Here is a 14,116-nt window from a genome sequence, read left to right on the forward strand (position 1 = left end):
CAGGAGTGGGGGAGGGGGAATTGGGGTCTAATGGGTGCAGGGTCTCAGTTGGGGATGAGGAGAAAGTTCTAAAAATGGGTGGTAGCCGTGGCTATACAATATGGCTGTCCTTAATGTCACTGAACATGGTTACAATGGTAAGTTCTATATTATGTGTGTTTTAATACATACTATGATATAATACAAGGAAAGAATTTATAGTGTTTACAGTACAGTGTTAGAATCTATTTGCAGAGAAACGGCAGCCTTATTTTTATACATTACTACGGGATGCCTAGTCGTCAGCTGACCTGCACATACGCAAAAAAGAAAAAGAAAAAAAAATAGACCAATCACATCTCTTTCAATTATTCAGACATCCAGACTCAACACGGCTCCGCTGGCCTGTGGCCTTCAGACCGAGGGAAAGTCAACTGAGAAATCTCTCCTTTCCCAGTCTAACTACTTTTTAAAGAGCCCTGTTTCCCTAAAGCCTGTAATTATGTTTGCCTCCAGGGTATACCCAGGCATTTTTTTTTTTAAATAAGCAAAGAGCATCCTACAATTATCATGATGATTTGTTGAGCACAGGCCAAAGGCAGACAGCAGGCTGACTCAGCTCTGCAGACTGACACGCACGTGTTGGCGATCTCAATCCTGCAGGCCCCGCCAGTGTGCGCGGGTCGATAATTAATATTAAGAGCTGGAAAATGAACAGATCCACACAGACGTCTGCACTATGCTGCCCACAAGATGGGTCAGGCAGCAAGCAGGTGGGTGGGATGTGGCCTTCCTGAGCCTGGCTGTCCCCTCGGAGCCGGCCCTCCTTCCGCAGATGGTCCTAGGTAAACGTTTCCAGCCTGTGTGAGTGCGTGGCAGCATCCAGATGTTGTCACCCGGTGCTGCTGCTAGAGCCACACGCAGCCGAGGCCGGGGTGGGCAGAGGCTGGCGGAGTTGGAGCCTGTCAACTCTGTCAGCCCTGATTTGCGGGCTGAGCCTGGTTTCGTGGCCCTGCCTGTAATCTCCCCGAGTTCAAAGAGCGCTGAGCTGCTTGTCTTTGTCAAGAGCGCGGTTGGGGATCTTTTATGTGGAAGATGTAGGATTCTCGGGCCGACTTTGATTATTTATTCATCCCCCTCGGTGGGTGTGTGATAGCACGGGCACCACGCAACCCCTTGTCCTGGCTACTCTTGCTCTGAAATTCATCGAGCTTAAAGCCCTTTGAACATTGCTTTTCGAGGGAGGGGAAAAGTTTTTGAAGTCCTGTCTCTCTCTCTCTCTCTCTCCCCCTCCGCAGTGCCACAGCACCTCTTGCCGCCGTTCCATGCACCTTTGCCGATTGACATGCGACATCAAGAGGGAAGGTACCATTACGAACCTCACTCTGTCCACAGCGTGCACGGGTAAGTCCTGCCTCGGTCCTGCTGCTCCACGGAGGCCCCCTCCCCAGCAGTCTCAGCTGTCACTCTTGCCTCTGTCCTCCTTTATGGAGTTCCTGCTCTGTGCAGTCCCCAGTGGGCATGCACCTTTGCCACCCATGAGTGGGAACGTGTGAGCCGGAGGTACACACGCACCAGGCACCCTTCTGGTGCCTCCTGAGAAGGAAGCTTGGCTCACCTCCCGACATTCTTTCTCAGACTCTATAGACTTCCTAGGGGACCTCCCTGCTTTACCCAGCCACGACGTGAGTCCCCTCCCGGCTCAAAAACCTGGATGAGGAAGGTGACCTTGGATATGTGCTGTCCCAACAGAACCTTCAGAGGACTCCCTTTTACGATCTCAACTCTTCCACTTTGGACAGTATATTTCGTGGGCACCCAGCCATACGGGCAAGCTCAAAGCAATGCTCTGGGGTCTCTTCCTATTCCCGGGCCTTGAGATCTCCAGGTCAAAGGGGCATGTCTCAGTAAGTCCAGCCCTGCTCCTGTCCATTCCCACCTGGGACCTCTAAGCCCCTGGTTCATGTCCGTTTTCTTGGTCTTTATGACTCGAGGCTCGGTACCTCTCTACCCCCTTCATTCTTCTTCTAGAAGAGAGGTGCCAATGTCTCCACTGTGGTCCCCACTCCTACCTGTAAGGGGAGCTTCTATGAAGGATCAACTGGCCCCGAAGGCCCTGCTGACCACACCCCTCTAGTCACCTTACCTGGTTCCAACACACACCCCCCTGCCTCCCATCTCTGCCATGCTCCTGCTTGCCCATCCCATCTAGAAGATCCCTTCCACCTGACCACCTCTAAGCCTCAGCTCTGGAGTCACCTCCTGCAGGGGTTACTGGGTACCCCACATTGAGTGGGGCCCCATGCTGGTTCCCTCGACACTATCACCCCAGCGTGAGCCGCTTGCTTAGCTGCCTTCCAGCAGGCTCTGAGCGTCCCTTGGACTTCTGACAGCTGACATACAGCAGGTCAATGCTAGTTGAGTGGACATCCCTTTCCACGTGTGCACCTCATGGAGGCAAGTCCTCCTACCTCTCCCATCTCCTGTCGGAATGAAGTCAAGAGGCATTTGCTGAATGCTCCCTCCATTCCAAGGGTTGTGCCCAAGAAGTACACAGCCAGCCCTCGATGTCACCTGTTTGGGGAAACCTATTGCTTCCCCAGGACGGAACAAACCTGGGACTTTTTATTTTCTTTTCTAAAATATTTTTTTTTTACTTTTTAATATTTTACTCTGAAATAAGTCCAGACATGCAAAAGCAGTTGCAAAAAATCATAAAGGATTTCCTGTATGCACTCCATCCGGCTCTTTAAATGTAAACATCTTACATAACCAAAGACTGACACAAGGCTGTGCACGAACCTACCCCTTTTATCCACATGTGGCTGGGTGCCCACGAACGTCTTTTTTCCTGGTTTGGAAGCCAGCCCTAGGTGCCCCAATGCCTTTGGTGATTGTACATTCTTCACCATCTTTCGTCTGGGTGGATCTGGTGTCCCTCTTTGTCTTTTATGACTTGGACACTTTTGAAGAAGGTGGACCAGTTACTGCATATGCCTCTCAGTTTGAGTTAAGCTGATATTGCTCACAGTTTTGTTCAGATGATGCATTTGGAGGAAATAATATCGTAAAAGTGATGTTGTGTGTGCTTTACAGCACATGGTATCAGGAGGCACTGGAAATGTGGGTCATTTGCTTAAGGCAGTGTCTTCGGGATGATCTGCTCTAAAGTTGTTACCTTTGTAGTTGTTAAGTGTCTGGCTGGACAATACTTGGGGACTGTGTGTATACCCCATTTCTTATCACTTTTATGCACATACTTAAATATCCATGAAAGATTCTTGCCAGAAACTGTAATGATTAGTGTTTGGCACATGATGTTCTGTTTCCGTCGCTCCCTCTGTGTGTATTGATGGGAATTCTACTGTAAGGAAGAACTGTCCTTCCTTCCATGTTTTCTTTATTTGATTATTCATTGGACACATGGATATTCATATTATTCTATGGATAATACTCAGTATTTATTGTATTGTTCAGACTGTCCTATGTTTGGCCATTGGGAGTTTTTTCCAATTGTCCTGTGTGTCCTTTTGACATATTGGAAACTTACCATGCTTCTTTGATGTATGTACGTGGTCCTTGAATGACTAGGATCTGCTTCAGTGCACCTGTAGGTGATGAGGCCATTACTATCCTTTGACCCCTTCCAGGGATGCTCCAGTTGCAGGTGGCTGTGACCACAGCCCAAGCAGCTTCTGGAAAGTGCGAATGTTTGGAACTAGTTGAATCACCTGAAAATTGAACATTTGGTGGCATCTGAAAATCCTAGGAGCTCAGTTTCAACCTGAGATGGAGTTTGTGCTGCTGATTTTCCTGCTCTTGAGAAATGTTTGGCTGGCTCAGGGGCACCGATCCTGGGCACAGCAAGCCAAGTGTCGCTTGCACATGGTCCTAGTGTTGGGCGGAAGTGTGGACAATGCTGAGAGATCTCTGGGGTGGGATCCACAATCTGTTTAACATGTTCTCAGGTAAATGCTCTGAAGCCTGGGTCTTGAAATGCTCTGCTTGTAGACAGAGCCCTGCCACTGAATGAGAAGTCCCTCAGTGCTGACACTCACTAGGCAGGCAGGTGGTCATGGGCTGGGGCTTCTTTCTGGGCTTTGCCTTTCTCTGGTGCTGGGTTGGACAGTCAGATGCCATGTCTGGACCTGCTTCCTTCCTGGCCAGGGAAGACAGAGTGCCAACAGAGCCTGGGGCAGGAGAAAGCTCATGGTGGCCACTGGCAGCCTAGATTGAATGGTAGTATGAGTTATTAGTGGCTGCTATAACAAACTGTCACCAACTGAGTGACTTAAACCAATACAAATGTATAATCACAGTGTTCGGAAGGCCAGAAATTCAAACTCACTCTGATGGAGCTAAAATCAAGTGTTGGTTCCTCCTGGGGGCGGATGAGGAGAATCTGTTTCTTTAGCTTTACTAGTTGTGGACGCCTCCTGCATTCCTTGGCTTGCAACCCTGAGGTCACATCATACCACCTTTTCTTCTCTTTGTCTTCTCATTTCTTCTTCTGAAGCAGTTTTCTCTCTGCCTCTCTCTTATCAGGATTTGCGATTGTTTTTAAGGCCCACCCAGCTATCCAGGATCATCCTTCCATCTCAAGATCCTTAACACTGCAAAGTCCCTTGTGCTATTGAGGGTAATATAGGCTGTGAGGATTAGGACATGGTCATCCTGGGGGACCATTACCTGGTACACTTGGGATCACCAGACCCTAGTGAGGAGTCTGGCTCCATCCAGTCGCATAAAGGGTGTTGATCATTTTGCACAGATCTGCAGCAGGCACCGCAGTGAGCCTGATATGCAGATTAATCTTCCCGGTTGCCCCGGGAGATGGGGTTAGAAGCTTGGTCTTGCAGATACAGTCCTGAAGCTCAGAGAGGGGTGGTGGCTTCCACAGGATGCCTGCAAGGTGGGCGTGCTGGCTTCTCTCAGCGCTGGGGAGAGCAGTCTCTCAGGTACAGCTCCCCTCCCCAAGACAGGAAGGGGTGGTCTGCTCAAGCCCCCATTGACTCTGTCCTGCTAGGGGTGGCTTCCTTGGGACAGTAGGGTCCCACTCAGGCCAAAGGGTGAGACAGTGAAAGCTTTGGGGACTGGCCCTGAGCTCTGGAGAACCCAGCTCCTCCCCTGCCCTCCCGTCAGTGCCTCAGGTGGGAACCGCACAGAGCCTCCTAGAACATGGCCCTGAGGCTCTGGCTGCCTTGATTAATGTGGTCGGAGCCTGGTGGAGCACCCCGATCCATCAAGCCCATGTTGTGGCCTGCTCCTCTTTGCTGGCATCAAGTGTGTCTAATTGCACAAATGTTACACAGCAAATGAGGTCCAGTGTCATCTCTTTGCACAAGTCTGAGCCTCTGCCTGCTGCTGGGAGTATCAGGGGTACACCCACCAGTCTGCCCTTGTCCCCTCCTGCCCCCCACTGCTCGGGCATCAAGACCTCTCCCCAGGGCTCTCAGGATCCTGAGATCTCTAGGGATGGAGCACCCCAGGGTGTGCAGGCTCTGGGGCCCCTCATGCCTCCCCTGTGCCCACAGAAGCGCTCCACTCAGTGCCCCAGAGCCTGCTGGGCTGGCTGCACTTGAACCCCGAGCTGAATCCACCAGCTGTGGGAGAGCAGATTGACAGAAATCAACAAATTGACCAGGTTCAATTTCTTCATCGGTGAAGGGGCCAGTTCTCACAGATGATCCAGATAACACAACCGACTGAAATATTCTGAGAGTAAAATAGGACCTTGTGGAGCAAGCATTGAGAACAGTCCGGAAGCCTTCAATAGAGGTTGGTGGTTCCTATTGGTACTGCTGGTCTCCCTGCTTGCCTGTTCTAAAGACGGAGATTTGTTGCGGGCTGTGGGGTGTGTGGGGCAAAACCAAGAGACCATCCAATGGCTGGGATGTAAGATGGTGGGAAATGAGGCCAAGAGTTTACCGTTGAGGGAGGAAAGATTGGATGTCCTCCTTTGGCTCCCAGGGTCAGGAAGGAGAGCCAGATTTATTTTCAGGGAAACGGTAGAACAGTTAAGGGATGGACAGAAGGACAGAGAACTTGGCGAGGAGACCTGCCAGCAAGTTCTAGTAGCCCCACAAAGACGAGGCGCAGGGCCAGGTTGGCAACCCCGCTCTCCAAGTTCAGGCTGCTGAACGAGGGGCCACCACGCAGCCCAGCCCTGATGGTGGCTCGCTTCTAGACATGCACACCCTGCCCCTCTGCGCCCATGTCCTGGTATGTGATGAGTCCCGGCTGATTGGCCAGAATGAACTTGTGTCCTGGAAGGAGCAATGGAAGTCCATGTTCCTGGCTCAGGGTCGATCTTCAGCTCTTGATGTGGCTTAGTGGGTCGAGCCTAGGCCTGCCCTGCCCTGCCCTGCCTTGGGCTTCAGAAAAGACCAACTCCAGCTACCTTCAGCCCAGAAGGGCTCAGAACACTGTCACATGCAGCAGTCCCAAACCTGCCCGCGGGCGGACCTGAGCAATTTGGGTGTGACTTAAGGATGCTCACTAGCGTGCTCCAGCCCAGCTCTGCATCCTTGGGCTAGAGTGAGGCCTGGGAATATGGCTTATTCACAAGCACTCATAGGTCCTAGTTGGGGACCACTAGAGGCCACCTTGCTTGTTCAACATCTGGCCAAGAAGCCCAGGGCTGTGTATTGGCTTCGTTGGATTCATAGCACGAGCATGGATGAGAGGCCTGGCCACGGCTAATTGCTCCCTGCGGATCACTTGAACCTGAGCTGGACTTGGCTTGCATGGTATTGACCATCAAGGCCCAAGGCCACCCTGCATGAATAAGGAGAGGGGAGAGGGCTCTTGCTAGGGACAGATGGCTCTGGGTTGTAGCTATATGTCATGAATAGCCAACACACTGGCCCAGGTACGTGAAGGACAGAGGGAATGCCAGCTGGTGGGTGTGGGGGCCGCCTCCTCCCGTTCTCTGTACCCCCAGTCACGTGTGGTGCACACTCCCCAGAGCCCCCTGAGAGCGCAGTTAAGAATCCAGTCCCCTCTTCATCCCCGCCAGGGCGTGTTAATGGGGCCGTTTAGCCCTACATTGGTGTGCCTGCCCTTTAAAAAGTAGCTCTTTGCTCTTGCTGGGCTGAGCTCACGGCTTTCCAGTCTGGGGGATTGGAAGATGGCCTTTTCCAAGGTCAGTGTTCCATAAAGTCGGCACCGGCTCGTCGTGAGATTCATAAACACGGCCGCCCGCTCAGCCTGTGATTCACCAGCACCGGCCCGTCCCGGGATCTTATGACTCTGTCCTCAGCCATTCACGGAAGTCGGGGGTTTGGGCCAAAAGAAATTTGGATATTTTCTTGATTCTTGGCTCAAGACACCAGTTGACGGTTTAGAGAGGATTGGCTCTGTTTGTGTTTCTCGAAGAACCTTCTCCTCCCTCTGCAAACCTGCGTGTTCTTTCCAGAGCCTCGTGGAAGGAGGAGTTTTCTCCAGGGCATGTCGGCCTGCCTCCTGGGCTGAGATGCTGGGTGGACCCAGGTCACCCACCAAGGGCCTGTCCCCCGGCTTCACAGGGGTCCACCCACATGGCCCTCCTCTCTTCCGGATCTCTCTTTAAAAACTTGCTGTGTATCATGATCTCAGAATGAATTCTACGGTCATGTATAACTAAAAAGAACCAAAAACAAAAACCTAACTGTGGCCGACCACTTAAGGGGACTGGAGTGAGGTAGAGAGGAAGCCCAGAAAGCCTAATCTAGGCAGTGTGTGGGCCGCCTGTCCTTCCCCTGTGACCGCCTGGTGGCCGAGTGACACATGGATATGGAACCTGCCTCAACACAGGATGAACAACCTGAAGAGGCCCCTTCAGGAGGGCCCTTGACCTCTCTGGGCCCAGGGACCCTGGTGTCAGTCCAGCTAAGGAGCCTTAGTATCTTCTATCACGATATAAGCTCTTCTCACGTTACGTCACCCGCCCTGAGAGGCCATTCCCCATTCATAGGTGGGGACACGGAGGCAGAGGACGGCTTACTGCCTTTCCAGCGACGCATTCCTCTTCAGTGGCACATCTGGGATTTGAACCCAGGCAGTGTGACCCTAGGGGTGCCCCCCATTACAGCGGCCCCTGGCTGAGAGTGTCAGTTTCCCAGCACCAGGGACAGACAGCTCATTTATAATGGAATCTGGCCTATAAAAGTTTAATGAGGAGCGGGTCTGATAAGGCGGCCTGGTCTTTGATCTTTGCTGAGTGCCTGCCCCTCGCCCAAGAGGAGCTGCCTGGCCCTGGGCTTTGGAGAACGCCCCGCCCCGTGTGGTCAGCTAAGTGCAGGGCCCACGGGGAGTGAAGCAAATCTTGATTTGTAGAGACAGGTCTGCACTAGGGGAGGGTGTGCCCGGCAGCTGCAGAGAGGTGCTGGCGGCCAATGGGTCCTGCCAGGGTCAGGAAGTGACCCCCTGACTCCTCTCTTGTCCTTGGGGGCTCTCTTGGACATTTGCCTTCCACACCCCCAGAATGTAGGTGGATCAGCCTTCAAGGTAGGGAGTCCTCTTAGGCTACACAGGTCCAAGGGTCCCCTCAGTGACGGAGCCTAGGCTAGTGCCCAGAGTGCATCCATTCATGCAGCCCAGTTCGTTGTGGCTAGATTTATCTGTGTCCTAAGTGCTGTCACTTGGGGCCACCCCTGCCAGCCTCAGTCAGCACATTGAGGAAAGGTGTAGTCTCTGAGTTGTTCCTGAGCCCTTGTGCTTGGAAAAGGCTGGTGGCCAGCATCGACTGTGTCCCTGTGCCCAGAAAGGAGGACTAGGTAGTTCCCATGGGAGCCCCATCCTCCTGTCCGTCCAGAGCCGTACTTCTGAGATGTGATTGTGGCCTGTCCCACCCAACAGAGTAGAAAGAGATAAATTGCCATTTAATTCAGCGGAGGTGTCCTCAGTGCACGGTCCTCCCCTCCCGTACCTAGGATGTGCCAGCCTCATGCTGGGGAGTGGGGACATAGCCCAGAGAGGCACAAACTGTCCACAGAGACGGTCTGGCTGGAAAGGAAGCAGAAATTGGGCCATGGCAGAGTGGCCAGAGGGGCTGAGGGAGCCCAAAACACGGGAGACCAGGAACGGGATGTATTTAATCAATGGGAAGCCTGCCTCTCCCCCCGCCCAGCCCAGGGGGCACCCCTGCTGTAGCAAGGGGCCTCCGCTCCCCGGCAGATGCTGGTGCCTCTGAGAAGGGGCAGCTTTTCCAAGCATACGCTCATGGGCGCATGGCCGCTCCCCCAGCTCTGTGAGGAGGTTTATCTAAACTATTCAGGATTATCCATCTCGTTTTTGACAGGCACACAGGAAAGGAAATTCCACACGGCGCTTTGGCAGGCGAGGCCAGAGTTTAAGAATTCTCCCTGTGGAGGGGTTGCCTGTGTCTAGACCACCATCCACAGGAGCCCTCTCTCACCGCTTAATCCCAGGCCCCTGGGGAAGGCTAGCAAAGCCCCTCTTCCCCTGACGGCGGCTCCCTCCCACTACCCAGACCCCTGCTCGTCTTGCTCCTACCCATGACTTGAAGCCATTCACTTTCTGGAAGATTCTCAGCTCCACAGTGCTCAGCCAAGGGCGGTTCCTGTTACAGTCCAAGATCCCACATGCCCAGAGGTTAACCAGTGCCCGGGTCACCTGGAGAAGACCTAACCCAACCAGCCCCGCTACCTTGAGATGTCATTCCCAGCCCAGCCGTGTCCTTGGACCCATGGAGCAAGTCCAAGACCACCTCCAGGATCCCCCACCCCATCCCACCCCCCTCCTTACAAGTCCCCCTTTTGCTGGGGGAAGAAGCCTCTCCAATAGGTTCCTCTTTTGCTTTTGGATTTTTATATTTAAATTGGTCCTCCTGTCCTGCTGGGGTGGGGGACGGGTTAAAGGGGGGGGTCGTTGAAGGAACCACCATTGACTGTGGGCTCACCCTAACCAAGTCCATCTGTATGGCCTCCTTTGTATGCGCAATTTTAAAACCTAATTTCCCTACCCAAACATCAGTGTTTACTTAGTAAGAAATCTGCACTTCGTCAGCCGAAAACGTTGATTTCTCTATTACAGCTCTGTGGAGGGAGTGACGGGCGGGCGAGGGCTGGGGGCTCGGCTGGGTCTGGTGGAGCGTGCGGGTCTGGAACGGGAGCGGGTGAGCGGAGGGTCAGGCGGCCTGGATGTGTATACAGATGTGCGTCTGTCCCAGAGTAGGCTTGCCCAAGAGGGCCAGCCCTGGCCTGGGGCCATCTGAGCAGCAGACACAAGTTGCAGCCACCCTGGGCCCTCTGGGTGATCTGGGGACAACCAGGGATTTCTGAAATGCTTTCTAGTAGCCCACAGGAGTTGGCCACCTCACCCTGTGGTCACTCTGCTGAATCCCTGTCCGCTCAGCCAGCTGAGATGCCGGCTTCCATTCAGCCTTTGTTTTTTCACAAAATTTGGTCTTAACAAATCTTTGGGATGCTGCAAAGAATAGCAAAGGCTTCCTTAAGATGTAAGTAAGCACGACACATACACCCTCCCTCGGACCTGCCCAGCCTAAGGCACCTTGGAAGCCCCTGCCCTGGGTCTGTCCCTGGACCATTCTCTGGGTTAGCCATGCCCTTACCTCGATGACGGTTTTCTCTTCTGTCTTTTCCTTCCCTAACAATGCATCATTTATTTTTGTTTTATTGTGCACTATATAAACAAAATCAGTGCTGGTGTATGCTCTGGGAACTGGCTTTGCACATTCTGCATTATGTTCTGGTGATTTACCCATTGAACACGTGGGCTCTTCATTCATTTGTTCTTACTGCTCTGAAGCCGCCTGTTGACCGGCCTTTGGGAGCATCTGTGTCTTTGCTGTTTTGAGCATTACTTCTGGAACATTCTCCCGCCATCCTCTGGGCTCCCGGAGTGGTGGGTTCTTTAGACTAAATCCCTGTCAGGGAATGGAATTGCTGAGTCACAGGGTCTGTTGGAACTCTCCCAGATGTAGCCAGATCTTTGCCAACACTCGCTCCCACTAGGAGGGTTTGAGAACTGGGATTGTTTTACATCCTTGTTGCCAAGGTGATCTCGTTGACATTTTCATATGTTGATTTCATATGTTGATTTAATATGTTTATTTTCTAATGTTTCCTTCTTATGAAATATCTATTTTGCTAATTTGCCCGTCTTTCAACGGAGTTATCTTTTTTCCTATTGATTTGAACATGCATTTTATATATTAAGGATATGTGTTCCATTCTAGTCTTATGTGTTGCAAATAACCTCTCTCCGTTCGTGCCTGGTCTCTTCCCACGCTGGATGGCAAGTTTGGAGGAGACATTCTTCTGGCTACATGATTCGGATTCTGGATATTTCCCTAGGGTTTTCCCCTCCCATTCTCCTCCTACCCAGCCAGCAGTTCAGACCTTGAAACTCCAGATGCTATAGCAAATCCCTGACAGACTTGTCCTTCTCTCACCCATTCTCCAGGTTCAGAGCACCAGGACTGTACCACTACAGCCTCCTTTCCATTCCCCCGTCAGAGTCTGGGTGGTCTCAGGTGCCCCCTCCTGCAGGAATTCTTCTCAGATGGCCCCAGCAGGGTGAATGGAATGCTTTCCCTCCCCCGCAGTGCCCGGTGTACTGTCTCTGGCCTGTGGTCACTATTTACTCTCTGTACCCCCAGAGGTCCCTGCATGGGCCAGCACCCTGGCAGGCTCAGTGCGATCATGGTCCCACAGGGACTCATGCACTCTGCCTGTGAGGGCTCTGGGTGGACTTGGGAAAGGTGGGGTCCACCTGGCATACCTCTGGTGTGGCAGTTGTCATGGGTTTGTAGCCACTGTCCCCACTGAGAGTCCTGACCAAGAGGTCCTGGATCTCCACCTGCCCACCCAGGGCCATAAGAGATGCACGATTAGAGACCATTGATTAAAGATGGGAATGCGACCCAGACCCGGGAACAGGGGATGAAGGCCACGCTCCTGTTTGCAGACCCCCCTCCAGGGGACAGCCTTCTGTCCAGATGCACAGGCAAGTGCACAGTGACACAGAAAATGAACTGGGCTCCAGTCTAGGGAGGGGGCTCCAGTATTTTCCCAAAGAACTCGCTCTACGTCTCCGTAAACGCAAACCCTCTTGGTCCATTTCGGGAAGGATTTGATTTCTGGTGGTTTCTACGTGGATGTCTGGAAAATGGGGTGAAAACTTCGAAAGGGCCGTTTCACATACGAGACAGAACAAGAAACCAACAAAGGAAAACCCCGGAGAGGAGCTGGAATTCCGGGCAGCAGCGCTTTATGGAGCTGTTTCTGTTTGTTGGTGGGGCCTCGGGCCACACTCGCTCTGCATCGATGCCCTGGTGAGGACACACAGGCCCGCCCCACCCACCCACCCTGGCATGAAGTCCCAGCGTAGGGAGAAAGAGAGCCCAGAGCAGCGAGGCTGGGGCTTTGGAGAATGGGGCTTCTTTTCCAGACGTCCCCTGGGCCCTGCCAAGGAGCCTGAAATCGGACACTGCCCAGCGTGGCTGAGAATATGGGTGCAGCAGCTCAGCCACAGCAGCTCACCCACTTCCGAGCATGGCTGACCCACCCATGCTCTGTGATCCTGGTGGGTGGTAGGCATCTTGGCCCACAGACAGAGCTGGTGCACGCAAGCCAGCAGTCCCCAGGGCAGGGGGACTTGGCGTGTTAGGGCTGAATGCTGGGGTAGATTCCAGCTATGGGGAGTCAGGGACCGAGTAATCCCAGCAGCCGGTGGAAAGTCACGCTCCCGAGCCCTGTGAGCATGGAGATTGGAACGCAGGGCTCAGACGCCCCTCCACCCGCCGCGGCCAAGAGCACCCTAGAATGGGGAGGGGTTTCCCCTTCACTGCCCTCCTGCCACAGAGGAAGTGCCCACTTGCACTGGGATTATCCCAGGAAATAACATGCAGACTTGCAGCCCGAGAGTCTATAGTCCCAGAAGAAAGGTGGTAGTAAGGATGACGTAATGCCTGTCCTCCTGAGGGCCTGCTCCATGGGTGCAGGGTGCTTCGCCTGCTGCAGTAGTTGCCCAGGGCTATTGCAACAAGTCACGTGACCTCAGTGTCCTAGAACAGTGGAAATTTATTCTCTCCCAGTTCTGGAGATCAGAAGTTCAAAATTAGCGTCATTTGGCCGAAATCAAGCTGTTGGCAGGGCTGCACTTGCCCACACTGCCCCGGCCACCCCCAGGCTGCTGGGGGGAGCTGCAGCTTGCTGCCTCTGGGCACAGCCCGCAGCCCTTGGCTCCAGTGGGCATCCCTCATCTCTGTCCCCAGGTCTCCGTGGCACATCTCCCTCTGCCTTTGGGGCCTACGCTGATAATCCATAACCTCCTCAGTTCAAAACCCTTGCCCGACATACATCTTCCAGGTCCCTTTTTCCTAATAAGATCATTCACAGGGTGTGGACATATATCTTTGGGAGTCATCTGTGTGTGTCCCAACTGATCTGCAAGGTCACCATTACAGTGAATCTTTGCAGATGCAGAGACGGACTCAGAGAAAAAGGCACATGGCTTGCTCCCAGCCACGTAGCCAGGAGTGAGCCTAGCAGAGCTGATGGACGGCCCCCCATCGGCAACCATCTTTGTGCTCCTCACTGGTTACGTGCCATGCTTTATCCATTCATTCATTTGTTCATTCATTCATTCAGCTGACACATACCGAGTATGCTCCCTGCACACCCTGGGTACCACGCTGGACACTGCACAAGCAATGGGAGATTGGGTGCTGTGAGCTCGTAGCTGAAGGTGCCTGGTCGTCAGCTGAGATGCACGTGCTCAGCGTGATGGGAAGGAGCCACCTTCCACAGGAGCAGAGATGACCTTCACCTGGGGCTGGGAGGCTTTGCAGTGAGCTGATCCCTCTGGGGGGAGATCAGGGGTTAACTGGGGAAGGGGATGCTGAAGAGAAGAACATGGCTGGAGGTGCAGATGTCCAGGGACAGAGCTGGGAGCAACAAGCCTGGCATGTGTCCAGGTTCAGAGGGGGTGCACAGGTCACAGAGGGCAGAGGCTGGTTCTGGACACTTGATTGCAGCCTTTCTACCTGCCACTAAGGCCATACATCACCCAAGGAGCAGCCCAGAGGCAAGGCATGGAAGTCCAAGGGACTGGACCTCGCCTCTCTCATCTTCAACAAGGGCCCTTACAAAAACCATATCTGTTGCTTTGG

General features: G+C 53.2%; 1 protein-coding gene across 1 annotated transcript in view; it reads left to right on the forward strand.

Moving 5' to 3' along the window:
- The window catches only part of Gli2 (GLI family zinc finger 2), a 169,983-nt gene that overhangs the window by 118,004 nt on the left and 37,863 nt on the right, over window positions 1–14,116 (forward strand). The window contains exon 2 of the mRNA XM_026408867.2: window positions 1,278–1,383. Within this exon, the coding sequence (XP_026264652.2) occupies window positions 1,278–1,383 (106 nt within the window). The remainder of the gene's footprint in view (window positions 1–1,277; window positions 1,384–14,116) is intronic.

Source organism: Urocitellus parryii, chromosome 1 (genome assembly GCF_045843805.1).
Source record: "Urocitellus parryii isolate mUroPar1 chromosome 1, mUroPar1.hap1, whole genome shotgun sequence".
NCBI lineage: Eukaryota > Metazoa > Chordata > Mammalia > Rodentia > Sciuridae > Urocitellus > Urocitellus parryii.